We start from the raw sequence: 27,178 nt of genomic DNA, 5'->3' as shown, positions 1-27,178 counted from the left end.
GTGGTTAAGGTGCTTACTTGTGAAGCCTAAGGACCCAGGTTTTATTACCCAGTGTCCACATAAGCCAGATGTACAAGATGGCGCATGCGTCTGGAGATCATTCACAGTGGCTAGAGGCCCTGGCAAGCCCATTCTCTCTTTCTGCCTCTTTCTCTCTCAAGTAAATAAAATATTAAAAAAATATATATACTGGCACAAATGGAAGACACCCTTCAATCCTATCTTCCTATATATTTTTGGTCTCACTCCAGGAAGACTGAGAACTCGCTCTACAGTCCCAGGCTGGCATCGAACTCACGGCTGTCCTCCTACCTCTGCCTCCCTTGTGCTGGAATTAAAAGGAGTGCATCATTATGCCTTGATCCTGTATTTTTTTTCCTTGGTACATAGAGCAAGAAGGAAGCATCATCCCCTCACAGTCCTGTCTTCCACAGGTCACATCAGTAAATCTTCCATAGAGGACTAGCCATCTATCAACACTTCAAATTATTAGGTTAGGTGGCGACTTGCTGAATCTTCTTTGACCCTCCCAAATTAGCTCTTGATTAAAAATATTTTAACTTTCATTTAGTTACCACAACATCACAAATATCAACCATAAAGATGTTCAAATACAGTGGTAGTTTTAAATATGAATTTATATTTTAAAAAAGAGGTCAAATAAAGTAGTCACATGGGAACACACTTTAAAATACCATTACATGCTACATTTACTTAGAAAACGTTAAATGTAAGTTCCTTCTTTTGAGCAAAAAGCTCACTTGAAATGTCAGACACATCAGGACAGTCAACAACCTTGTATGTGAGGAAGTCTGGGCCCTCTCTGGGGCCCAACATGTACTAGACGGGCTCTCACTGGATGCGTCTTAAGTCCTGTGTGCCATGGTCCTTTACTTTCAGGTAATGGTATAAATAAAGCCATTGTTTTCCTTTAATTATAAACTTAAAATAAGTCCGCTTGCTTACAAATTTTACTACAAGGAGTATTATCATATTTATTGTGATTCATCATGTTTGGGAAAGCCTCACTTCAGACATTTCTGTCTGGTTCACTTTCTCACATGGTAATCTGTTTCTGGGGATACCCTTCACACAGGCCAGTACTTCTGTGACAGGATCATCTGGTACCCTTTTCTGAAGCTGTGTCCACAGCTGGGCCTGAGGAGGTGCCCAGATCATCCATTTCTTGTTCTTTCCTCACCTTCTACTTTCCATGGCACAAAGGGCATTTTATAGAACTTCATTTCACTCAAATAATCAGCAGTCTGAGGTTTGTACATAATAGCTCTTTAGATATTTTGTTGGGCTGTAAATCTCAGGTGATTTGCATAAGCACACATAATAAATATGCTGGTAGATCTTAGCACCTCAGAGTTATGCTTTTTAAAGTGGAATGATTAAAAGGCCTCAAAAGAATCAACCCAGTGTGATCATATATTGTCTCATAATATTTTGTTTCTTTTTCAATAGTAAACATGATTTTTCTTTTTTTACAAAGACATGCTCATGACAACTGCACCCATGGATCCAAGTTCTAAGAAACATTATTCCACAGCATCATCTCCATAGTTTAACAAAGACTATAGTATACAGTACTGATGTGTACAGGGAGTTACATTAAAATTCATTGCTGCAATGTTTAACTTCCAACAATTACTTGAAAAATCATAGCATCATCAAATTTTGCTAACTATGAAAAATGTGTATTTACAATTTCCTTTCATCAAGATAATACCATTACCCACTTTTATTGGTTCCTATTTGGATTGAATTTTAACTACCTGATGTTGAGTTTGAGGTAGTTTCACTGTGGTTTGATAGCTAGGAAAGTAGTTCACAGTACCATCTGGAACATCAGTTTCAAGATAAAAGTATCACTGACATGATTTTTTCTCACTTGGTATATGAACTAAATTAATCAACTATTTCCTTAGTGATAAAAATATAATTCTTTTGTGAGCATGGACACAATACATGGAATCTGTTTCTTTGCATGAAAAGTGGAGTCGAAGGAGAAGGACTCAAATTCTGTTGCTACCTTCCGGTTAACCCGAGTAAGGATGTGCATAAATTCAAGCTTGTCTGCATACTGTCTCAGCATAGCACAAAATGACTGAATGAACCACGATCCTTCCTTTGAATTTCGCCAGGAATAATAACCTACAAGGCAAAATATAACCAAAGTACCATGGATATCGGATTTTAGCAGATTCTATAAATTATTACATAGCCAAGAACAATAAAAAATAAGCATACACTTCCAGTCCTACTATTTAAAAAAACATTCTTTTCCAGTGGAAATGATGTTGAGGGAAAATATATGCATTGTGCCTATACCTCTGCTTTGAGTGGAGAAAGGAAGCTGTGGACTAACTTCCTTGGGATTATAAACAGTTTTACTTTCTGGTCCCCCCTTCCCATGGAGATGAGGTAAATGAAGAAGATAAAATGCAATGTAAAGACACAACAATGGACTGTCACAGGTTGCATGGTATTTCAACCAGATAGATTATCCAAGAAGCAAACTGCTTACATAGACACACTTTTAAGAATATCATTAGTTTGTCTATGGGACATCTGAAACAAAATATAAAAAACAGAGTATTCAAAGTGCCCTGAAAGGGAAAGTAGTGGATTTACTGCATTTATTTTAAGGTTAAAACTACTGGACCCATTCTGCTTAATTTAGAAATACTTTGCCTGGAAAGATACCTAGAGGATAAAGGAAACAAAAAATGAAACAGTTCAAAAACACATTCATCTTATGTTTCCAAACTCTGAAACACTGAATTAGGTATATAAATAAACAGTTGTGTAATCAACAGATATTTATATAAGGACAAATGCAATACAACTTCAAAAATATGGAGAGGAAGGGCATATTCACATACTACTTTTACCTTGTTTTCTCCTACTCCCTTTCAACTCTCACCTAAGCTCATTAAGTTGATTTTCTATCTATCTTTCAAAGAATGTTGGGAAAGCATAGAGTCTGTCCTTACCCATGGGGGATATGTAGTAGAATCCCCAGTGGAGGTCAATATGTTATGTATTCTGTGTTTTCTCCCATGAATACAGACATACCTACAGTTCCATAACCACATATTTAATTAACACCCTTCCCATTTCAACTAAATACTTGTAATACACTGTGCTCAGAACTTTTTGCACTTTGATGTACAGCAACAAAACCAGCAAGGTTTCTTTTTTACAAAGTAAAGATTCATTCTTCCTATCCCCCTTAGAAACCTTGGAATATGACTTTCTTTTTTACCTTTTCTGAAGTCAGAACTTTCATCTCTTCACTTTGGTGTGCCTGAATTTTCAGCATCACTACTGGCCATTACTAAGTGAAATAAGGGCAACCTAAACATAAGCTCTGTGAGACGGAGATTATGTGTGATGGACAGTAAGAGACCAGTGAGTAGGTGGCACTGTGGCTTGGGTATGCTGGACAAAGGGATGACTCATGTCTCAGAAAGGACTGAGCAAGATTTCATTATGCTCTTCAGAGTATTGAAAACTTGTAACCTATCATTCCATTTAATATTTATAGACTGCAATTGATCCTGGGGAACTTAACATGCAAAAAGGAAGACCAGGTAAGAGAGGCTGCTGTATCTCCCATCCCATATAAGTGACTAAAGCTCTGACTTAAGCTGGTATTCAGTTCAAGGATCACATAGATTTCTAGAACTTCCTGAGAGCTTGCTCTCCATGGTTAAGATTTCCTAAAATATAAGGAAAGTTAGTTTTGTTTTAGGGATCTGAACATCTTATTTTTTTTGTTTTAGTTTGAGGCAGGGTCTCATTCTATCCCAGGCTGATCTGGAACTAACTCTGTAGCACCAGGCTGGCCTCAAACTCAGAGCAATCCTCCTACCTCAGCCTCTTTAAGTGCTAGGACTAAAGGAGTGTACCACCATACCCAGCTAATATAAAACTCTTAATAGCTTCTAGAACACACCTTTACTATTAAATTCTATAATCAGTAACAATATGAATCATTTAAAAATCTATGTATAACTTCTTACCAGGTGCTGTGGAATATGCATACAAGAAGTCAGCCTCCACAGGTATTTTCTGACATGCCATATCATCATCAGTACCGCTGTCTGTCTCAATGCCACAGTCTAGTTCTGTACCCCGGCAGGCCTGAAAAGTAAAGGTGTGTAAGAAATTATCAACCACAGCAGAGAAAGAGAGACCTAGAGCTCCTAGCAACCAGGCAACGAGCCAGAATCGGTTCCCATCAAGGTGCTTGCTAGGTCCATATGCCTGCCCGGCCCTGTCCAAGACTTCTCCTAAGACTCCCTGCTGGAGAAGCCAGGTGAAGGGATTTTCCACTCACACCAGCCTCCTTGCAAAGTCAAAGAACCTGAAGGGGCAGATAGCAGGTAACAGCTGAGTAGCTACTAAAGGAGAGGACAAACAGGACCAGCTGAGCAGCTCTGATACAACTCCATGCACACTGCACAGAATCCCTTCCCCCAGTAGCCAGTGCCACACCACTACGACCCCCCCCCCCCGCACCCCGCTACATAGCATCCAGCAGAGCAGATCAGAAAACCAGATCCAGTAACCCAAACAGCCTAACTGAGTCCACAGCGCAAGAGAGAGGGACCATGGTGGGAAATCAGGATAGGTGAGATTGGAAGCCATTCCAAAAGGTAACAGGGCCTACTTACACAAAACCAGGTACATTGGAAGTGCTAATCTCACCTTCCATATCAGGGCAGGTTATGTTAAATTTGATTGATGTATTTATTCTTGGTTGGCTTGGCCATTCCCAAATATACTGTATTTTGGTGTTGACTATTGTTGCCTTTGATGTGTCCTGATTTATAGGGTCTTTGTCTCTAATTGTACTGGAGGCCCGTTCTATGGGAATACATGCCCGATAATGAAAATCTATGGTAGGGGAGTTCATGAGCTCTAGGGGTGTAACACCTGCTGGTGTCTGGCTAACTGGATATATTATTCTTACTAAAGTGCCTGGTAAGCACTTCTTTTAATGTTCACACTCATATATTAATGCTACTCTCACTTTTTAAGTTTTTTAAATATTTTATTTGAGAGATAAAAAGAAGCAGAGACAGAGTGAAGGGGGGGGGGTAGACAGAGAATGGGTGCATCAGGGCTTCCAGCCACTGCAAATGAACTCCAGACACATGCACCACCTTGTGCATCTGGGCTTACGTGGGTCTTGGGAAATCAAACCTAGGTCCTTTGGCTTTTGTGCCTTAACCAGCAAGCCATTTCTCCAGCCCTACTCTCACTTTTGATTACAGAAGCTTCTTTTCAGGTGATGAACTCTGTGATGACTCAAAAGGCACCATAGTGCTGAGGAGAAGTGACAGAGGAATGCTCAGTACTGAAACATCTCTATCACACCACACCCTCCAAGCTCATGGCCCACTGCAGAAGAGGTGGTGGAAAAACTGTAAGAGAGAAAGGAAGGGTAGGACTCCTTACAATGCAATCTTTCGGGCACAAAATGGCCTGAATATCCATGACCTTGCAGTGCCTGGTACTACCTACACAAGACCATCATAATAGGAGGGAAAGATGACGACATCAAAATAAGAGACTAAATGAGAGGGGGAGGGGATATGATGCAGAGGGGAGATGCAAAGGGGAAAGGAAGGGTGGGAGGGAATTATCATGGCTCATTGTCTATAATTATGGAAGTTGTTGATAAATTTTTTTTAAAATCTCCCAACTAGGACTGGAGAGATGGCTTAGTGGTTAACCGCTTGCCTGTGAAGCTTAAGGACCCCAGTTCGAGGCTCGATTCCCCAGGACCCACGTTAGCCAGATGCACAAGGGGGCATATGCATCTGGAGTTCGTTTGCAGTAGCTGGAGGCCCTGGTGTGCCCCATTCTCTCTCACTCTCTCTCTCTCTGTCTGTCACTTTCAAATAAATAAATAAACATAAAACAAAAAATTAAAAAACAATCTCCTAACTACAAAAAAAGTCCAGGACCAGATGTATTCACAGGTGAATTTTACCAGACCTTTTCGTAAGAACTAACATTCAAACTTAACTTTTCCGTACAACAGAAAAGCAAGGTATTCTACCAAACTCCTTCTACAAGGCCAGCTATACATCTGACAGAGGATTAATATCCAGGATATACAAAGAACTCAAAACACTAAATAATAAGCAATGAAACAAACCAATTAAAAATGTACTATGGAAATAGAGAATCCTCAAAAGAAGAAATACAGATGGCACATAAACATCAAGAAGTATTCTATATCTGTGATGGTTAAGGTGTTGTCAACTTCACCTGTTTAGTAATACACAGAAAATCTCATTTGGGTGGATCTCTAAGGTTGCTTCGAGGAAGGATTACCTGGAGGAGGAAGTCCTTCCCCCAGAGTGAGCCCTTTCCCCAGGGCAGGCAGCCCCTCTCAAAGGAGAACGTTTATAAGGAAGCTCTGGGTAAAAGCCCCTTCGATCCACTTGGCTGCCAGAGCTGCTTGCTGCCTTCCAGCATGAATTGAAGACCAGTGCAAACTGAAGACCAGTAACAGCTGAAGACTCATGTGGTCTGAAAACCAGTGGCTCCTCCGGAAGCCTACAGGCCTTCAGTGCAGGACTGGGACTGCTGAGGCATCTGGCCACATGGACTGAGCAGCTACCGGGTTCCTTGGTTCTCTGGCCCACAACTGCTATTGGACTACCATAAACTAATCCAAAAAAACCCCTTTTTAATATAATTAATTCTAGCAGTTCTGTTCCTTTACAGACCCTGACTAATACAACATTCTTTGCCATCAGGGAAATGCATATTAAAACTTTTAGATTCCAGCTGGGCGTGGTGGCACATGCCTTTAATCCCAGCACTCGGGAGGCAGAGGTAGGAGGATCACTGAGAGTTCGAGGCCACCCTGAGACTCCATAGTGAATTCCAGGTCAGCCTGGGCCGGCGTGAAACCCTACCTCGAAAAACAAAAAAAAAACCAAACAAACAAACAAAAAAAAAAACAAAAAAAGAAAGAAAAGAAAAAAAGAAAACTTTCAGATTCCATCTCATCCCTCTCAGAATGGCTATCATCAAGAAAACAAATGACCATAAATGTTGGTGAGGATGTGGAAAAAAAGGAGGAACCTTTCTATTCCTCCCTGTAGACCAGCTGTTAAAAGCTATGCTGCATACAGCCCTATAGGAGAGAGAAGTCATCAGTGGAGACAAACGACAGTGGACACCATAAACCTTAAGTTTGGCTAGCCTGGCCAAATGAGCCAAAGGGTGCAATAATAATAATAATCATAATAAGAGAAACCAATCACCCACTAATTGGACTGGAGGCTTGATCCATAGGAGGAAATACATGCCAAGTACAGAAAACCTAGTCAAAAGCCTATGACGGGGGAAGTCATGAGGCCTAGGGATATTAACACCTACCGGTATGTGATTAAATGCATATATTATGCTCTCCAAGCTGCCCTGTAAGTACTCTTAACATTCATACCCATATAAATGCTACTCTCACTTTTGGTTACAGAAACTTCTCTTTTCAGATGGTGGTGATCTCTAGAGGATGACTCAAAAGGCATCACACTGCTGCGAAGCAATGACAGAGGAGTGTTCAGCATTGAAATAGCCTGGATATCCATAATCTTGCAGTACCTGGCACTACCTCCTACACAAAACCCTCAAAATAGGAGGAAAAGATGATGACATAAAAATAAGAGACTAATTGAGAGGGGCACGGAATATGATGGAGAGTGGATGTGTGAAAGGTAAAGTGGGGGAGGGGAAGGAATTATCATGATTTATTGTCTATAATTATGGAAGTTGTTAATAAAAAGTTTTTTAAAGCCAGGTGTGGTACTTGGAGGCAGAGGCAGGAGGACTGCTTTGGGTTCAAGGGCACTCTTAGACTACATACTGAATTTCAGGTCAGCCTTGACTAGAGCAAGACCATACCTTGAAAAAACAAAACAAAACGAAACAAAAAGAAAAAAAAAAAAAAAGAAAAGTTTTAAAAACAAGTTCTAAAGCCTCAGGACAAAAATACTCAAATTGAGTAAGGCAATTTCTGATTAATCCTCAGCAAAAGGTGTTCAGTATACACTACCTGAATAATGAAAAGTTTGGGTTTTCCAGTTAGACTTCGACAATAATCTCCTCTAAAGAAACTTGTCAATTTTTTCAGGTCAACAGGTCCATTTGTTCCAAAAATTATTCCTTCATCACCATGGCTTAGAATTACACAAACAAAGCTGCTCCTCTTGCTATGATCCTCTTTAGAAACTGGATAGGCATTTAAAAATAAGAACAGAAAAGTACTTCAAATGTTACCTGACAATCTCAGACACAGTATCAGAACAGTATGACTGTTGCTTCTGTTGGCTTTGCCAAGTAGACCACAATGGCCTTAAACTGATCTTGTCTTAGCCACCCACATTCTAGGAATACTAGTATCACCAACAGCCCAAGCAAGAAGAAACAACAAAACCATGAGATGGTTTGACCCAACTTGGGCAGAGCCACATACTTAAAACCATCTTGGGTGTGGCAGGAATAAAAAAGTTTTTTACCTTTTCAAAAATGTGTAAGATTAGAATTATGCAAAGTATGATTCTATAATTTTCACTTTACTATCTATTGATGATAGCTAGATGTTGTTATAAAATCGGGCAATGAGAATCACCCTCTTAGTTATTTCTTACCATTGTGCATCAATTCCACAATTTCTTCACGTGTGAGATCATTTTTATTCCTGACTTCGTATTTCAAGTTCAGGAATGTTTCTCTGAGGTTTGCTGCATCTACATCTGTACCTGTCCGAGCTGTCATGCCTTGGGACAGAAAGAACTGTTCTGAATTGCATTTTATAAGAATAACTGCTTTGAAATGAGATAAACTACACAGCAATGTACACAATACATTCTTACTTTTCAATGTGAAGAAACTTCTAATAGTTCTCACACGATGATAAAGACTATTGTTTCTTAACACAGAAGACACTTAATGATGTTAGCTGCTTCAGGGACACAGCCATGAGGTTACTTTTCATATCAGTGTAATAGTAAAACCAAGAAATGACTTTAAATGCCTAGAGATTTGGTTTAGTAAGTTATCAGGTGTTTACATTGGCCAACATTTTTCTTTGTTATTTAGCAATGCAACACATGCTAGCTTTTAGCTCATGGCAATCCTCTTGCTTCAGCATCCCAAATGCTGAGATTGTAGGTATAAACAACCATGTCTGGATTATGCTGCCCCCTCCCTTTTTTTTTTTTTGGACAAAATTTTCCCATGGTAAAATGGTAAATTTTCTAAAAAGATTATTTTTGTTTTTTTTTTTCTCTATGACCAAGATTTTAGGTGTTTATTTTAACCTTCCTCCCAATGTAGCTTTCCCTCCTGTCCCTTCCTCCCTTTTCCTCATATCCCTACCAATTTTCTTTATTTTTTTTAAAGTAAAAAGTTGAATGGATACATCATATATTACTACCACCATTTTTATCACCCCTACCCCCATTCTGCTGAGGGCCCTCCTCAGTGGGATTGCTGGTATTTCCCCTAGGCTTGTGGGGTATAAATGTGAGAGCATCAGTCAGTTATTGGGGAGGGCATTGGTCATTTTTTTCAGAAAGACTACCTTATTTCATTTAACATGAACACCTCTAGTGAAATAAATATTTAAAAGAGAAAAGCTGTGAAGGACCCAGAAACTGAAGGACACCATGACAGGCTTCAGTAGAGTGCTGCCCAGGTTAGGCCTCAATTACAAGTTTCAGCTTAAACAAAGGAACAAAGGGGCAGCTGCCCTGCCCCCTGCCCAGGACACATGAGACTTGCCAAAGACTTGTCTCTCCTACCTCTCTGTCCCGGCCAATCAAAATACAAACAAATGTTATTGCTACTTGTTTAGCCAATTGCAACAGAGTTTGTTGGTTACCTAGCTACCCCCTGCCAACCTTGCTGCCAATGTCCTAAGAAATCAACCAATCATATACCCATTCCCTACTTGTTTTTCAAATCCCTATAAAAAACCTGGCTCCCTGCTGCTCGGGGCTCCTGTATAGATCCACTGTGTTGGTGAGGTCAAGAGACTGAGCTTAAGCCCTAAATAAAGCTCCTTGCCCTTGCATATGCGTATGGTTCTCCTTGGTGGTCACTGAGGGGGTGCTAAGAACTGGGCAGAACACCAGTATGACCCTACTTTTGTCTATATATCCCACTTAGAGACTGTGTTTCATTCTAACAATTTTCTTAAATTTCTTAAATCTCTTAATACTATTCTCACATCTTTTTAGGAAAAATAAGTATGTGTCACCACAGTAATAACAGTAGGATACCTCTCTTTATAAGGTATCTTGCTATGTGGGCCATTATCTTTTAATCTTCCCAACCACCATCAGATAGTTACTGTTAGGTTCATTTATGACAAAGTGGGATTATAGTACAGGTAAGCTAAGAAACTTGTCTACAACTAGAGGTGTAGCTCAGTGCACAGGGCATGCTCAGCATGTGAGGGGCCTGGTTTAACATCCAGCACAGAAAGAGGGAGGGAAAGGGAAGAGGGGTGTGGTGGTTTGATTCAGGTGTTCTAGGTTCCCAGCTGATGGAGATTGGGGAATTAATGCCTCCTGGAGGCAGTGTATTGAAGGGGGCAGGCTTAAGGGTACTATAGCCAGTTTCCCCATGCCACTGTTTGGCACATTCTCCTGTTGCTTTTGCCAATCTGATGTTGATCAAGAGGTGATGTACACCCTCTGCTCATGCCATTGTTTCCCCCTGCCATCACGGGGCTTCTCCTTGAGTTTCTAAGCCAAAACAAACCTTTTTCTCTACAAGCTGCTCTTGGTTGGGTAATTTCTGCCAGCAATGCAAACCTGACTACAAGGGGAGTGTGCAAGGAAGGGATGAATGAAACATGTCCAAGGCAATAAAGTTAGTGTCCCAGGCTTCTTAAGTTTTTTTTCTAGTGCCTTCCACATAAATGTACAGACTAATTTTATGATGCAATCAAATATCCACACCACTCAAATCAGAGAGGAAACTCAATTAGGAATCAGGCAACTTTAACATCTATTTAGACCAAATACAAAAGGTGTAAGTATCTGTACTTTAAAACACTGACACCTTTGGGCCTGCAAGACTTCATTTTCCATATTGTGCTAAAGATATTCTAGGATGTCTTGTTAGATTTCAATTACACGTGGTGCAGGGAGGAAAGAATTTAATAGTCAGGCCATGGTGAATTTGAGAAGATCAGGTTTAATGGTAAAGGTAGAAAATTAAAACAGGTTCAAAGAGAGCAGGACAATGAAGTACAGATGGCAAGCTCACAAGTTTTCAAAATTTAGGGAAGAAAAAAAAGAGAAATGAAGGGAAGGAAATAAATAAGAGCTCAAAACTTAACAGGAATTAGAAGGCATGCCTTAATTTCTTTGTAGGGTACAGGGAAAGAGGCAACAGAGGAAAGACAGAAGGAAGTAAAGAGAACAGCAGGTGGGGAAGGGCTCTGGCTTTGGTCAGGCTCAGCTCTGCTAGCACCCTATCCATGTGATTGAGCGAGGCCTTATGCTTTCCAGAATCTAACCTCAGCTACTCTTCAGACTTCTATCTGTGACATATCTTACTGGTTTGCCATTTGAGGAGAACCTTCCACTACTATCAGAGGGAGCAGAAAGATAAAGAAGTAAGGGTGATAATCCATCAATCAGAACATAAGCTGAGCACACAAAGGGGCTAGCTGTTGGGAAAGCTATACCCTGAGTTAAGATTTGTTTTTTTGTCTTCTCTGTCTTCTCTTTCTTCCTTTCAGCTTATGGCTTAACTTTGTTTTCTTACTAACTGTAGAGTTACCTCAAGATATTAGTCTTTTACTGAGTACTTTCCATTCCCAGCTTAGAGGAAAGGCCCCCGTTTAAAAGTACTTGTAAAAGTGTAAAGCAGAGACTAACTGTGCTTGAAATTGGACACAAAGACCTATAGACAGAGAACCTGAAAAAGTTATCTTTTCTTACATCCACAGGTCAGAGATAACTCAGTGATCTCAGGAAAAAGATAAGATGCTCACAAGCTTCATTCTAGAACTGGCCATTTCTTCAGGCAAAGGAATGACCCTACAGCCTACTTGCCTGAGGCTGATAGCATCCACAACAAAAGATGCTATATACATTTTCTCAGACACTCCAGGGAACAGTAACTCAATAGCTGGTTGTTAATTTTATAATCTGCTGGCTTGGTGCAAATAAAACCTCATTTTCTCCCATCACTCTGCCTCTTGAGTTATTGGCTCCCACGGCAGCAGCAGAATTGGAACTTTTGTGGACAGAGACAGTGATGATGAACATGGGTAAAAAAGTGAGTTCATAGTGTGTTAGAACATCTCCAAGATCTCACGGTATCTCTAACTTATGGTTATTCTAACAGTATACTGACCAGTATCACATCAATATTGCCTTCTACATCATATCCAATACATATGGCACAAACATTTGAAATGTATTAAAAATTATGTTAGTTACATACCAGTGCTTTTATGAAAATTCTTATTATTAATTATTACACATAGGCCCATTTCTGGATAATCCATTTTGTAGCTACTGTCCAAGGATATTCCAGAGTCCAATGACTTGCTTCCATGTATAGTCTTCCTGTATGGATATCAAATGATAGTTTACAAAGCACAAACAATGACTTTATTAATACAACTTTTAGGATTCATAAGAACAGTTAACATTTGTTAAGAATATATACCAAACTTTGTGCTACAGGTTTTTCTTCACTTAAGTTTCACAATACCCATGTTTGTTAAAGGCCACCTCTACTGTTTAAGTCCAGTGAGATAAATGTGGGAAAATGATTCTTTGCAATGGCAGATACAGACTAGGTCCTTTCTATTTCTTGTTCTTCCTTAACTTGAGTTATGAATAACACCAAGAGCACACAAAAATAAATAAATACATTCCCATGAAATAATGATCTGACTAGGCTAAGTATTGTGCTGAAGACCTTTCAGATGTTGTGTTAGAGAACAGGTTTAAAGTATTCCTGTAAATTTTAAGTTATAGTAAAAAACTTCTTATCACTTTGTGAAAAGTTTATCCTTCAAGGTTAAGAGTACAATCTTTTGTTGTTTTGAGACAGGCTCTTGCTATGCATAGACTCAGCTGGCCTTGAACTCATGGTGAGTGATCCTCCCAATTTACGACTTTCACATGTGGGATTATAGATTTCTGCCAACCATGTCCCACTGGAACAAGTAAAACCTTAAAAATTAACCTGTTAAAAAAAAAAATTAACCTGTAAACATTTTCTCAAAAGGCCAAATCCTATATACTACAGGTTCTCAGGCCACCTTTTCTTTTGCAGTTACTCAATTTGGGCTGGTGACAAACACTCAAAACAGTTTAAGAAACAAATGATATGTAGCTATGTTCCAACAAACATGACAGGAGACCACATGCTTGATCCATGATCTACTAAGACTCTGGAAATAAGTCTAGGAACAGCCAAGCATCAATGCTTTTAAAAATATTTTGTTTGAAAGCAAGAGAATGGGCACACCAGGGCCTCCATCCACTGCAACAAAATCCAGACACATGTGCCACCTTGTGCATATGGCTTACATGGGTACTGGAGAATTGAACTTGGGTCCTTAGGCTTTGCAGGCAAGTGCCTTAACCACTAAGTCACATTCCCAAGCATCAATATTTTAAGACCATGTAGCTATATACCTACCATCAGAGTATCTTATATTTTACACCATTCTAAAAATATTGTTGGAAAAAGATTAAAAGTTGTCAATTAAGGGAGTAAAAGCCCTACATTTAGAGAGAAAATGAAAATCCTAACAGCCAAGTGATTTGTCCTTCAGTTCCAAAACTGGAAAATTTTTTAACACCACAACTAGAAAAGTCCATACCTGGCCCCATATGACAGGTCAGTCAAAGCATGGGTATAGGAAAAAATATCATATAAAACTACCTTCAAGCTTTATATACAAGGTTATATGAAACATAAATGGATTCAGTGTTTAGCTTTGGGCCCCATCCCTAAAATATACCATTGTATGTGATTATACTCCAAATTGAAAAAAATCTGAAAGAATCTGAAACCCAAAATAGTTCCAGTTCTAATCTTTTTGGATAAGGAATACTCAAACTGGAATCAACCAAAGAAATGTAACTTCCACTTCCTGATGTGGATTCTTCACTACCTCTTGCTGTCTCCTTAGGGAGTATCCAGCATTATGACCATTAGACTAAGAAAAGTCAATACTCCCAGAGCCTGGGAACAATTGATGACAGCATCAAAACAACCTGTCTGGGTCTCCCAAGTCTTTCCCGTGATGATCCTCAAAGTTCAAGATGAAGTGCTCGCTTCGGCAGCACATATACTAAAATTAGAATCATACAGAGAAGATTAGCATGGCCCCTGCGCAAGGATGACACATAAATTCGTGAAGCGTTCCATATTTTTATGACATGATTGTATATGTAAGAGACCCAAGAGACTCCATCCCAAAACTCCTGAAGGTGATTAACTCCTATAGCAAAGTAGCAGGATACAAAATCAATGCACAAAAAGCGGTAGCATTTCTGTATGCAAATGACAAAGGTACCGAAAAAGAAATAAGGGACATAGTCCCATTTTCTATAGCAACAACAACAACAAGAAATACCTGGGAATAATGTTAACCAAGGAAGTAAAACATCTATACAACGAAAATATAAAAACTCTCAAAAAAGTAATTGAGGAGGACTTGAGAAGTTGGGAAGACCTCCCATGCTCCTGGACAGGCAGAATTAACATTGTGAAGATGACAATCCTACCAAAGGCAATATATAGATTTAACACAATTCCAAATAAAATCCCTACAGTGTTCTTCACAGAGATAGAAACAATGATCTCAAATTTCATATGGAAAAACAGAAGGCCTCGCATATCCAAACATATCCTCAGCAAAAAAGAAATAATTCTGGTGGCATCACCATACCCTATATAAAGTTATACTACAAAGCCATAGTAATAAAAACAGCATGGTACTGGCATAAAAACAGGAGTATAGACCAATGGAATAGACTTGAGGACCTGGATTTTGGGTCAAGCAACTATAGCTACTTGATATTCGACAAAGGCCCGAACAATATAGGCTGGAAAAAAGATAGCATCTTCAACAAATGGTGCTGGACAAACTGGATAACCACATGCAGGAAACTAAAACTTGATCCACACATTTCACTATGTACTACACTCAAATCTAAATGGATCAAAGACTTCAACACAAGACCAGAAACTCGAATACTACTGGAAGAAAATTTAGGAAGTACTTTCCATGATATAGGAATGGAAAAAGACTTTCTGAACAAAACCCCAGTGGCGCACGTTCTTAAACAGTCACTCAACCAATGGGATCATATGAAGCTGAAGAGTTTCTTTACAGACAAGCATACAATAAGCAAAGCCAATAGAATACCCACAGAATGGGAGAAAATATTTGCAGGTTATCCAACTGATAGAGGCCTAATCTCTAGAATTTACAAAGAACTCAAAAGTCTAAACAATAAGAGGACAAACACCCCACTCACAAAATGTGGCACAGAGTTGAACAGGCAGTTCACAGAGGAAGATATACAAATGGCAAACACACACTTAAGAAAATGTTCATCATCCCTAATCATCAGAGAAATGCAAATTAAAACAACTATGAGATTTCACCTTACCCCAATAAGGATAACCAACATCAAAAAATCAAATGAAAATAAATGCTGGCGAGGATGTGGAGAAGCAGGAACACTCATTCACTGTTGGTGGGAATGTAGTATGGTACAACCACTTTGGAAAGCAATACAGAGACTCCTGAAAAAGCTGACTATAGAGATACTAATAGATCCAGTTATACCCTTACTGGGCATCTACCCTAAAACCTTCAAACCACAGGCCAGAGAGATTTGCTCAACCATGTTTGTAGCGGCTCAATTTGTAATAGCTAAAAGCTGGAATCAACCCAGATGTCCATCACTAGAAGAATGGATAACTAAGATGTGGTATATCTACACAATGGAATTCTATACAGCAGTAAGAAAAACGACACAAAGAAATTTGAGGAAAAATGGTTGAACCTGGAACAGATCATTCTCAGTGAACTTACCCAATCAAAGAAAAAAAATCAACACATAGTCTCAGTCATCTACAACACCTAACCTGAATCTACCCAAGATACCTTACATACCCAGCAAGCACCTCATGGACTAGACACTAGGATAGATGGGGAGGGAGGGGAGGGCATCGAAGGGGTGGGAAACACTAATCTGGACCCAAACGACAATGGTACCATAAAATTCTACTTCCTAAAGGCAGACCAAATGGCTGAACCTTCACTAGACCCTTACAAGAAACACCTGAAACAAGACACTGGAGAGGGTAGGATCAAGACTAACCTAAATCTTCTACATCTTCCCTCCCTCCCTCTCTCCCCACTCTCTCTCTCCTCTCTAACTCTTGTATATTAGTTATGTTTTTCCTCATTTTCTTAGTAGGCACTGACCTGTAACCCCCACTTCCAGCTTGGGGCTACCATCCACAATGAACTTTTGATCAGAGAAACCTACAAGGTTTCCTAAAACAATGACAGACTCTGTCAGAGTACTTGATGACCCACCAAAGGTCAGTGGTAAGACCCTATTGCTGAAGACTCCATATGCAGCTGACACATAAAATGGAACGGCATGGCTGGAAGCCAGGAGAGAGTCAGTCCTCAGACAGTCAGCGTGTCTAGTGCCAGATGGTGCTACATGGGCGACTGGGGGAAATGACCAAGATCTGTCCAAGCAACTCATGGTCTAACCTAATTAGCAACAAATAACCTGGTGCGACGCCCACACAAATGCAATAGTGGCACATAGCCATGGTGGGGAACCAATTGCTCTTGATTTGGCTAACTGATCCCCTCAGTGGTAGGAGACCCATAGCTGGAGCTGGAAAACAAGTCAGAACCATATCCAAACATAAGCCCACTCTCCAATATCAAGCTACCATCAATCATGGGGTACAAGAGGGCCTACACCTATTAAACTCTCTATCAAAAAAGTAAGTGTTATCTTAATTTTCCCGGTGCTAACTTACTCTCCGTTGGAGAATCTGCTTCTCTTTTTCAGATAGATGCAGATCCTAAGGAGAGAGCTGCCCCAACATACCTCAAAAGGGGCCCGACTGAAACTAAGGAAAATTGGTGAAACAAGCAAGGGTGCTGTTTTCCTCACGAGCCGGATACCAGCACAATGGGGAAGGAGACCAACACAGAGAAAAATCAACTCCTACCAAATCAGAGAGCCAGAGCCTCAGAGGCCCCCAACATCTCAGCACTAAAGCAGACCAAAAATGAACCCAACATGGTTCAGGGAAATTTTGTGGAAGAGGGGGCGGAAAGAATGTCAGAGTCACATGTTGGGTCATGATATGCAGAGACATTTATCATACCAATAACTGTGGGCTAACTCCACAATGCACGACCCATTTACATCAACAAGGAGGGTCCAATGGGAGGGGGTAGATCATGGATGAGCCTAAACAATGGTACCAAACTGCCTGTATTTGCTAAAAAGAAAACTAATAAATAAAAAAAAAAGTTCAAGATGAAAGTCGGAGAAGTAAGTTGAGATAAAACTATAGTGATCTAAGAAAGAAAGCCAGTTTGGTCTTTGGCTTGAAAGCCCATTTTCTTTTGCTTTGCTACTTGACAAAGTGGGCTCTACTACACACCCAACTCTTATCTGACTGTACAGGATTTCATTTAAATACTCACGATTCAAAGTTTTTAATGGATTTTGAATCCACTGAGTTTTCATTGTTCTCCATGGACACTTTTCTTAACTAGAATATAAATAAAAATGAGAAGGTAATCAGTCATTATGAAATCGCTCCATTAGATTAGTCATGCAGTGGTTCTCTCTCCACATACTCTTGCTTTACCTGTACTGTACAGGTAACTGTGGGCAACTGTGGGGAAATGATTCTCTGCAATGGTAGACACAATCTAGATCCTTTCCCCTTTCTTATTCTTCCTTAAATTAGAATTACATTAAGAACAGAGAGAAATATAGGGAGATTACAGCTTGTTTTGTCAAGTAACTGACTGGGTCATCTGTAGGAACTTGGCTACTAATTCAACACATGCGAAAACCATACTTAGCAGCAACAGTCACACAATACTGTATTGTAGTGGTGCAATACTGAGAAGTTATAAACTTCCACAGACTCCTTACACTGAGTTTTGGAATCCCACATTCTCATTTAGGTAGTAGAATTGTCTGAAAACCCAGATGTAAAAACTCAAGTTTTTGCTTTCATTCCTTCATCAGTTACATCTCATACAGTGAAGAAGTCCTTACAATCCAAGCAACCATCCCTCACTGAGCACTTACTTCATATCAGGTACTTGGCCACCCATCTCAGATTTACTCTTCCCAATAATCACAGTCAGGAAATCTGACTTCTAGTGATTAGATGACTCATCCATATAAAACAAGCTAAGTGACAGATACCTTCCTCTTTCCATGTGCTACGTTGGTGGAGGTCTGTTCCTTAATATTTACTGTGTTTTATAGTTCTATTAGATATCCAATAGCTTTCCAGAAACAAAGGTATTTGGCCGTGTACGTCCCCATATTAAAAAAAGAGAGGGAAGCTGGGCATGGTGGTGCACACCTTTAATCCCAGCACTTGGGAGGCAGAGGTAGAAGGATTGCCATGAGTTTGAGGCCATCTTGAGACTCCATAGTGAATTCCAGGTCAACCAGGGCCAGAGTGAGACCCTCCCTCAGAAAAAGAGAGAGAGAGAGAGAGAGAGACAAACAAGAACAGAAATAAAACAACAACAACAACAACAAAAACACACTAAAACTCTTGGATGAATTTCTCTAGACTCTAGAAGTTCTCATATATTTCAACCAAACTTCAATATCATCTTATGCTAAGATCAGAAATATTATGGAAATACACCCAGTCCCATTAACAAGATTTACCTACAAAACACTTTCTTGAGAGTCCCAGGTAGCCTCCCTTAACTTGTAAAACTGTGGGGCAATATACATAAAATTTATTATTTTTACCATTTTACATTTATGGTTCAGTGGCATTAAGTTACATAATTGTACAACCATACCACTATTCTCTCCCAAACTTTATCTTTACAAACTGAGATGCTAAGCCAAGAGCCTCCATTCAAAGTCTCCTGGGAAACATTAATTCCAAACCTTCTCCAAAACTAACTTTTTTCTCTCCTCACTCATTTGTGCACTTTTGGTGGGAGACGTGGGACAGACAAGGAAGGGAGCATAAGCACCGCAATTTCACCACAGAATGGGGAGCAGTTCACCTTCTGTCAACCACATTTCTGTATTGCTGCGAAGGCTCTGCTTTTCTACAACTTTTCTTCTTGTAGGCTTCCTAACAGTAGGAGGATAATTGGGATAAACCATCTTTTAGGCAACTGGCTGTGCCAGGGGATGCTGAGAAGGGGGAGGCTAGCTCTATACGGGGGGACTATAGGAAATACAGAATTTCCCTATCTTCTTTTCAATTTTGCTTTATGCCTAAAGTTGCTTGAAAAAAATAAATCCAGAGACTGGGGAGATGGTTTAGTGGATAAAGAAGTTGCCATGGAAGCATGAGTAAAGGAGTTCTGATCCCCAGTACTTATATAAAAGCCAGATATGGCAACACATGCCTGTAATCCCACACCTGCTATGGTGAAATGGCAGGTGAAGACAGATGGCTCAGAAGACTATGAATAAGCCAGCCTGGGGAATGCGGTGGCAAAGAATGAGGAGATCCTGCCTCAAACATGGTCAACACCAAGGACCAACACCCAGAGTTGTCCCTGATCTCCACATGCACACCTGATATGTGCATGCACACACAGAGATGAAGATTTTAAAAGGCCCATTTTTAAAAATTAAGAACTAAGGCTTAGGTTAAGTCTTTTAAAAAAGAGTATTTTATTTATTTATTTGACAGAGGGGAGGGAGGGAGGGAGAGAATGGGCATGCCAGGACCTCCAGCCATGGCAAACAAACTCCAAATGCATGCGCCCCCACCTTGTGCATCTGGCTTATGTAGAATCAAACTATGGGGAGTCAAACCTGGGTCCTTAGGCTTCACTGGCAATCACCTTAACTGCTAAGCCATCAATCCAGCCCCTTATGTAAGTTTTTAATATAAACTTAAAACTTCCTGCCAATGTCTTTTCTAGCTCCATGGTTTGCCTCAAATTGGCCCTTGGGATAAGTTTTTTCATACAGAGTTCATAAAACTGGCTCAGAAACCCTACATGCTCACTGGTTCTTACCAACCACAAGATCCTAAAGATCTACTTCTAGAATGTAGTCACTCCTAGACTGGAAAACTTGAGTTTTATTTTATCTTTTGTTTCTTGACAGCCATAAAGCTGTGGGATAAAACTATTCCCTTCTTGTGACAGGTACACACAGAAGCCAAAAGAAAGTTAAGATGAAACTATTCCCTTCTTGTGACTGGCACACAGTGAACTTTACAGACCAGCTTTCCAGAGTTTTATGCTTGCTTCCTGGTTTAGGCCAGTGCAAAGTTTTATCTAGAGTACATGACTTTTAAGTAGATATTTGTTTTTCTTATGTTTAACCAACATTCTCCAACTAACTATAGAAAGTTAGGAAAAATCTAGTTAGACGTGTCTTAATACAAGTAATTATAATATAATAATTTTGGTATTAGACACAAGAATCTTGCAGTTCTTTTATGATAGTAATAGATTTTGATTCCTTCATTATTAACATGCAAATATTTATGCCATCTAAATTATCAGTTAACTTTGATATATTACCAAAATTTCATGATTGTAAAGTCCTTCCAGCACCAAACATATGCACATCTACTATTTGTCATCATCTGCCTTTTCCACGATGTGCCAAATTCACACTCTTGGGAACATACTTTAGCATGACCTCACCTCCATTAGCTAATGCCCAGCTGAATACAAAGTATTCTGGGGATGTTGAGCTCATCTTAGAAGGATGAAACAAACTCTCAGAAATATTCATCTTAACAGGATATAACAGGAGTTTAGACTACTACATTTTCATTTGATAAAATGTAAGTAAAGAAAATAAACAGTATACAAAAATAAATTCTGAGAGCAACTAACTGGCACTAATTGTTTTCATGTGAGTTCCCTGCATCAATTTAGGATGCTGATAATAGGAAAGCAAAGTTCTGAAATATATTAATAGTCATGAGGAAGCTGTAGGTAAGCCATTTGATATTAGCTGCCAAGCTGGAACCTGGGTCTGAGCTTCGCGTCTCTAATTCCTGGATCCCTTGAATACTGAAGCTATCTGCAGTCAGATATCCAAAAGCTTTAGAATGTTGTCAGCATAAATTTATTGTCACCTAAAGTAGACACACTAATTCTGTTGGAATGTCTTCTTTTTAGATAGTGGTTAGCCAGTTATTTGTTGAAGTAGGAATAAGACAGAAAACTACCCAGAGCAACACAGCACAGGAATATGGGAATTCAAGTCCAAAGCTGAAGTTGTGACATTAAGTTACACTGTGTTAGCAATGTGAAACAAAAAGACAAGCACCCTGCTACAAAAGTGTACACAATATATGTTGCAGTCAGGTTCTCATTGCTGGCAAAAATCGCAGGACCAAGAGCAGCCTGTGGGGGAAAAAGGTTTATTTTGGCTTACAGACTCAAGGGGGAGCTCCAGGATGGCAGGGGAAAACGATGACATGAGCAGAGAGTGGACATCATTTTATGGCCAACATCAAGATGAACTACAGTAGCAGAAGAGCATGTCAAACACTGGCAAGGGGACACTAGTAACACCCATAAGCACACCCCCAACAAATACCCTGCCTCCAGGAGGCATTAATTCCCAAATCTCCATCACCTGGGAACCTAGCATTCAAAACATCTAAGTTTATGGGGGACACCTGAATCAAATCACCACAGTATGCAAGTTTGCCTTTGACAGAAATCCAAAAGTGAGGTGTTAAGTTAGCATAAAACAGTTTCAGAGATTTTTTAAAAATATTTTTTATTTATTTATTTGAGAATGACAGACACAGAGAGAAAGACAGAAAGAGGGAGAGAGAGAGAATGGGCGAGCCAGGGCTTCCAGCCACTGCAAACGAACTCCAGACGCGTGCTCCCCCTTGTGCATCTGGCTAACGTGGGACCTGGGGAACCAAGCCTTGAACCAGGGTCCTTAGGCTTCACAGGCAAGCGCTCAACCGCTAAGCCATCTCTCTAGCCCAGTTTCAGAGATTTTTAATCAAAGACTCTGTCCCATCATTAAGCTGTTCTTGGTGACTATTCTATAGGGAAGCTGACATAAGGGATAAAACCTGGTTATCTGCCCTAAGGGTTTCCTGAATTTCAGAAGGAGACAATATTGTTTCACTTCGGATTCATCTCTTTGGATATGAATGCTTAAAAAAAATATACGAGTAAAGATTTACCAATGCAATTTAGGCCAAAGGAAAGGAGTACTGTGCTATAATAATAATCCCTCTTACTTCAGCTCATATAGGCATACAGACTCTAAACAGTATATATGACTGCCCCCCACTCACTGAGGCATAATGATCCCACTTTAGATTTTACTGAACTGAGACTCAGAGAGGTTAAGTCACTTTAAGTGACAGAACCATGGCTCATATAAAGGACAAATTTTCCTACTACATGTTCTATGCTTAGCACAATATAAGAATGACAACAGTAGTTAAATTCAAGGGTAAGACCAAAAATCCATAACCCACAGAGCTCTAATTCACATGAAATAAAAAGTACATACAAGGGGCTGGAGAGATGGCTTAGCGGTTAAGCGCTTGCCTGTGAAGCCTAAGGACCCCAGTTCAAGGCTCGGTTCCTCAGGTCCCACGTAAGTCAGATGCACAAGGGGGCACACGCGTCTGGAGTTCGTTTGCAGAGGCTGGAAGCCCTGGCGCGCCCATTCTCTCTCTCTCTCCTCTATCTGTCTTTCTCCCTGTGTCTGTCACTCACAAATAAATAAATAAATAAAAATGAACAAAAAATATTTAAAAAAAAGTACATACAACAACAGAAACTGGTTATACAAAACTGAAATGGGGCTGGAGAGATGGCTTAGTGGTTAAGGCACTTGCCTGTGAAGCCTAAAAACCCATATTCAATTCCCCAGTACCCACATAAGCCAGATACACAGGTGGTGCATGCATATGGGTGTTCATTTGCAGTGGAAGCTCTAGTGTGCCCATTTTCTATCTGCCTCTTCTCTCTCCCTCCTCCCCTCCCTCTCAAATAAAAAATAATTCTTTTTTAGAAATTGAAATAGTATATGCAGTTGTCACTCAGTATACATGTGTAATTGGTTCCAGGACCTCCCTTGGGTATCAAAACCCAAGTATGACCAAAACCCTTGCATAAAATGGTGCATTAGTTGCATACAAGCTGAGCAGTTGCATACAAACTGAGCATACACCTGGTATGGTTAGATCCCCTATAGATCACTCAGGGCACCTCACACACAATGCAAGTGGGTAGTTGTTAGACCCTATTATTAGGAGGTAATGACAAGAAAGACATCTGCACATGTTCAGATTCAGCTTTTGTTCTTTAATAGTTTTGACTGCAGTATACCTTACGATAATGAAGAATGCTGACAATGGTATTTTTCATGCCACAGGGTATTTCTCAATGTAAAATAACTGGTTTCTTGTTAAACCATCAGTACAAGTCATTTTCTCCATGATCTAAAAGGAGGGTGAAGCCACTTGAAGGATTGCACCTCTGACCATCTGAGAAATAGGATTGTATTAATTAGCTGTTTGTGAGGACAGCATCTCTAAACCATCAGATTTCCTTATCAAGTAAATGAAAAAGAATGAATGTCAATTGTAATATGCCACAGGCTGAATCCAGGTCAGTTTCACGAGGTTTTTGACTCTTTGGAAAACACATGAACAACATGACAACATGCTGTTGTCACTACTATTGTTTAGTCAATCTTTTTATGTTTAAAATGGAATTAATGTAAAAGCATGCAACTTGGAAAGCAAAAGTAAATATAGAAAAAGGTTCAGTTGTATTATATACACAAATAAAACCACCCTTCTCTTTTTGCTGTTATGGGGTGCACAACCAGCAGATAGACAAGCATGCTTCCCAACATTTAGAGCCCGATTTTGTGCCACAGGTCAGGAAGAACATAGTACTGTGTGCAAAGGTTTGTCTTTTCTTCTCCCAAAGCAGTCCTATATTGATAATTTTGGAGGTACAAAATGGGAAAGTCCTTGCAGATGTATAAGACCTTATAAGCCCTTGGGGACAGGTAAGAATTACTGACCTACTTGAAAAAATTCTATATGAAATACATGTAAAATGGAAGAGTCTTTAGTATTTTATAAAATTACAGTAACTGTAACAACTTATTGAACATCAGTGGTATGCAGAGCACTGCACTGGTCCCCGAGTGTATGAAGCAGTAGAAGCAGCAGGCTCCCTGCTAGGCAGAGCTTATGTTGGTGTTCCCTGGTATTCAAAAGGGGCTCAATAGGGCAGATGATGGCCCATGTTCAGTCTGTATGAGATACTGTCCCAGAATATAGCTCTACAGGCAATATTTAAAGAAAAGAACAAGGCATGCTGATAAACTTTATATAAGACTTCACACTTAACACACATTATTTCACTTGTTCTTTACAATGGCCCTATGAAGTACACAGAGCATGTCTTATTTATGGATGAACTGGTATGTGTCACCTTGGCCTCAGATGGTCTGTCACACGGAAGTACTCTTTGCCCTCCAATACAGTATTTGCGAATTGATACAGAACAGATTTAAGAATCTAAAAATTCCTCTTTCTCTCTCTCCTATCATTAGGGTAGGACTTAAAAGAATTATCTGACTAGATGGTGGCACACTCCTTTAATCCCAGATCTTGGGAGACAGAATTAAAAGGATCACTGAGAGTTTGAGGGCACCCTGAGACTACATAGTAAATTCCAGGTCAGCCTGAGCTAGAGTGAGACCCTACCTCGAAAAACCAACAAGAATTATCTAACTATAATACAAGGTCTTTCAAGAAAATAAAGACTACACTGTAACACTAGGAGGAGGATGAAGTGATAAGTGAAATGTGTTCAATTAGCTCTAAAAGCAAAAGAAGCAACATTTATAATTGCTTGTATTGGATGAGATATCCCATTCTTAAAATGGCAGGAGACAAGGCCTTTCTTCAGGAGAGGAAAGGAAATCTGACAGTATTTTACATCTTTTCCTTTGAACCAGTTTTATTGCTATATTTCAAAAAATTGTCCATTGGTGCAATAAAACAGAGACTTACTTTCAAAAGCCGCCTTCTGCAGAACAGGAAATCAAAACTAAAGCTCAAACATCAGGTTGTGACAGGTTGTGAATACTAAAGCTTCATATTTACCGGTTACAGTTCATGTGACCACAACCTACTGAGAGTGGTTGAGCACACCCACACCTAGATGCTAGCCAGTCTAGTCCCCTTGCTTAGAACCTCCTGCTATTCCGCATATTCATAGAACTTAAGGCACTTCTTATTTCACTGCTACCATTCATTTCTAATCCATGTCTTAACTATAATTTCTTAAGTAATCCTAAAAGTACTTCCTAGATAAGGAATAATTATTTAAAAACATAATACCATCATAAAAACAAATGGGCAAGCATTGACTTGTGCCAGGCCCTAGATTCGAGGAAAAATAACTAGAAAGACATAATAAAGTCCGTTCTTTGTGGCATTCACTTACATTCGGTAGGGAAGCAGTAAGCAAGCGTATGGAAAGGATGACACATACTTCTTCGGAAATGCTGGTGCAAAAGGAATAGGAATATTTAACCTTGAACCGTTGAGGACAGAAACAGAAGCAAATGTGATAGGAAGAGGAAGTGAGTGCACAAGTATTCCACGTACAGAGCAGGTATGAAAGCAAGCATGGGGCTGCACAGAAAAAGGTTACTATGATAAAAGGCACAGGTCAGCCTGGGCTAGGAGACCCAACCGCGGAAAACAAAACAACAACAAAAGATAAGGCCAAGTAGGCCAGTCAAGACCCAATCAACTGTATTAGATTGTATGCCGAGGGCACAGAAACAGCTTCCTAGATTTTCATATTATAAAGAGTAGACTGGAGACAGGCATTAGGGAGACCAGCGAGGAGGTTTAGGTTAGGTGAGAGGGTGGATGCGAAGAGATGGAAGGACAGGAACAGGTCTAGCATCCCCAGTCTTGGGAATTAACTGCGGAAGGAGTGCGGTCAGCAGGAGGTAGCTGAGAAGGTTTCCTGGATGACGGAGAATGAGGTGAAGATCCAGCTGCTCAAGTCAGGCTGGGAGCAGTAACACTGAGTACAAGAGGAACAAACGTGAGGACGCCACTCTAATTCAGCAAGGCCTGGGGGTTTGATGTCAAGGCAGCTCCTAGAGTGACTTTAAGAAGAACAGAAGACAGAACAAACCTGCTGGAAGATTCAAAAGAGCCTCCTGGGGCCAGAAAAAGAGTCGGAGACAAGGCCTGAAATTAGCTCTCCGCAAGCACTAAAACCGGGAAACCCAGTGCAGGGACCAAACACTGCCCTGGAGAGAGGCTCGGCTCCCAGGGCCGGCGCAGACTCCATCAGCTTACAGCGGGCCTCCAGGCCCCTGGGCAGTTTGCGGAGCCACCTCTCCCCACGCCTAGAGCTGCGGCCTCCCACGGTTGGAGCCCAGCCATCCGGCTTCCCTCAGCTCCCCTCCCGGCTCCGGCTCGGGCTCCCGAAGCTCAGAGACAGGGTCCGGGGCCTCGGGACCGGCCTCCGTCCACACGGGCCCGCGAACACTGGCCGGGTCTCCCAACTCCAGCCCCCGCCCTCCCCGGCTCCCGGCTGGGTCTCCGCCGCCCGCACCTTGCGCCCGGCGGCCCTGGTGGAAGCAAAACAAAGGATCCTCCGCCCAGCGCGCCCGCTCCCTCCGCCTCCTCGCAGCAGCTGCAGAGCCCGCCGGGCCGGGGAGAAGGCGCGGGGCCGAGGGGCGCGGGGGGCACTCACCGCTCGGCTCTATCCGCCAGCCCAGCGCCTCCAGTCAGAACTGCCACCCGCAGCCGCGAGAGCAGCGAGACCGCACGCTCCGCCAGACGGCGACGCTCTCGAGCCCGCCTTCCGGCCACG

General features: G+C 40.7%; 1 protein-coding gene and 1 non-coding gene across 4 annotated transcripts; one reads left to right on the top strand and one right to left on the bottom strand.

The window, feature by feature from the left end:
• Positions 1 to 620: 620 nt before the first annotated feature.
• Positions 621 to 27,178, bottom strand: Casp3 (caspase 3). 3 transcript variants are annotated; one of them, XM_045141869.1, is made up of 8 exons: positions 27,059 to 27,118; positions 17,783 to 17,850; positions 14,298 to 14,374; positions 12,505 to 12,629; positions 8,688 to 8,816; positions 8,093 to 8,268; positions 4,035 to 4,155; positions 621 to 2,160 (listed from the first exon to the last, which is right to left on the bottom strand). In XM_045141869.1, the coding sequence occupies exons 3-8, from the start codon at positions 14,369 to 14,371 to the stop codon at positions 1,931 to 1,933; spliced, it is 855 nt and encodes a 284-aa protein (XP_044997804.1). In that variant the 5' UTR covers positions 14,372 to 14,374; positions 17,783 to 17,850; positions 27,059 to 27,118; the 3' UTR covers positions 621 to 1,930. The 3 variants fall into 3 exon arrangements, with proteins under 3 accessions (XP_044997804.1, XP_004673264.2, XP_044997902.1); XM_004673207.2 differs by lacking the exon at positions 14,298 to 14,374 and having other exon boundaries at positions 27,059 to 27,178; XM_045141967.1 differs by lacking the exons at positions 14,298 to 14,374; positions 27,059 to 27,118 and adding an exon at positions 26,918 to 26,976.
• Positions 14,351 to 14,457, top strand: LOC123458125. Its single transcript, XR_006635424.1, has one exon. It is a non-coding gene; the product is annotated as a U6 spliceosomal RNA (small nuclear RNA).

This window comes from Jaculus jaculus, chromosome 1, assembly GCF_020740685.1.
Source record: "Jaculus jaculus isolate mJacJac1 chromosome 1, mJacJac1.mat.Y.cur, whole genome shotgun sequence".
NCBI classification, from domain to species: domain Eukaryota; kingdom Metazoa; phylum Chordata; class Mammalia; order Rodentia; family Dipodidae; genus Jaculus; species Jaculus jaculus.
Note: the sequence above shows the minus strand (reverse complement) of the source record. Positions and strands in the feature narration are given on the sequence as shown.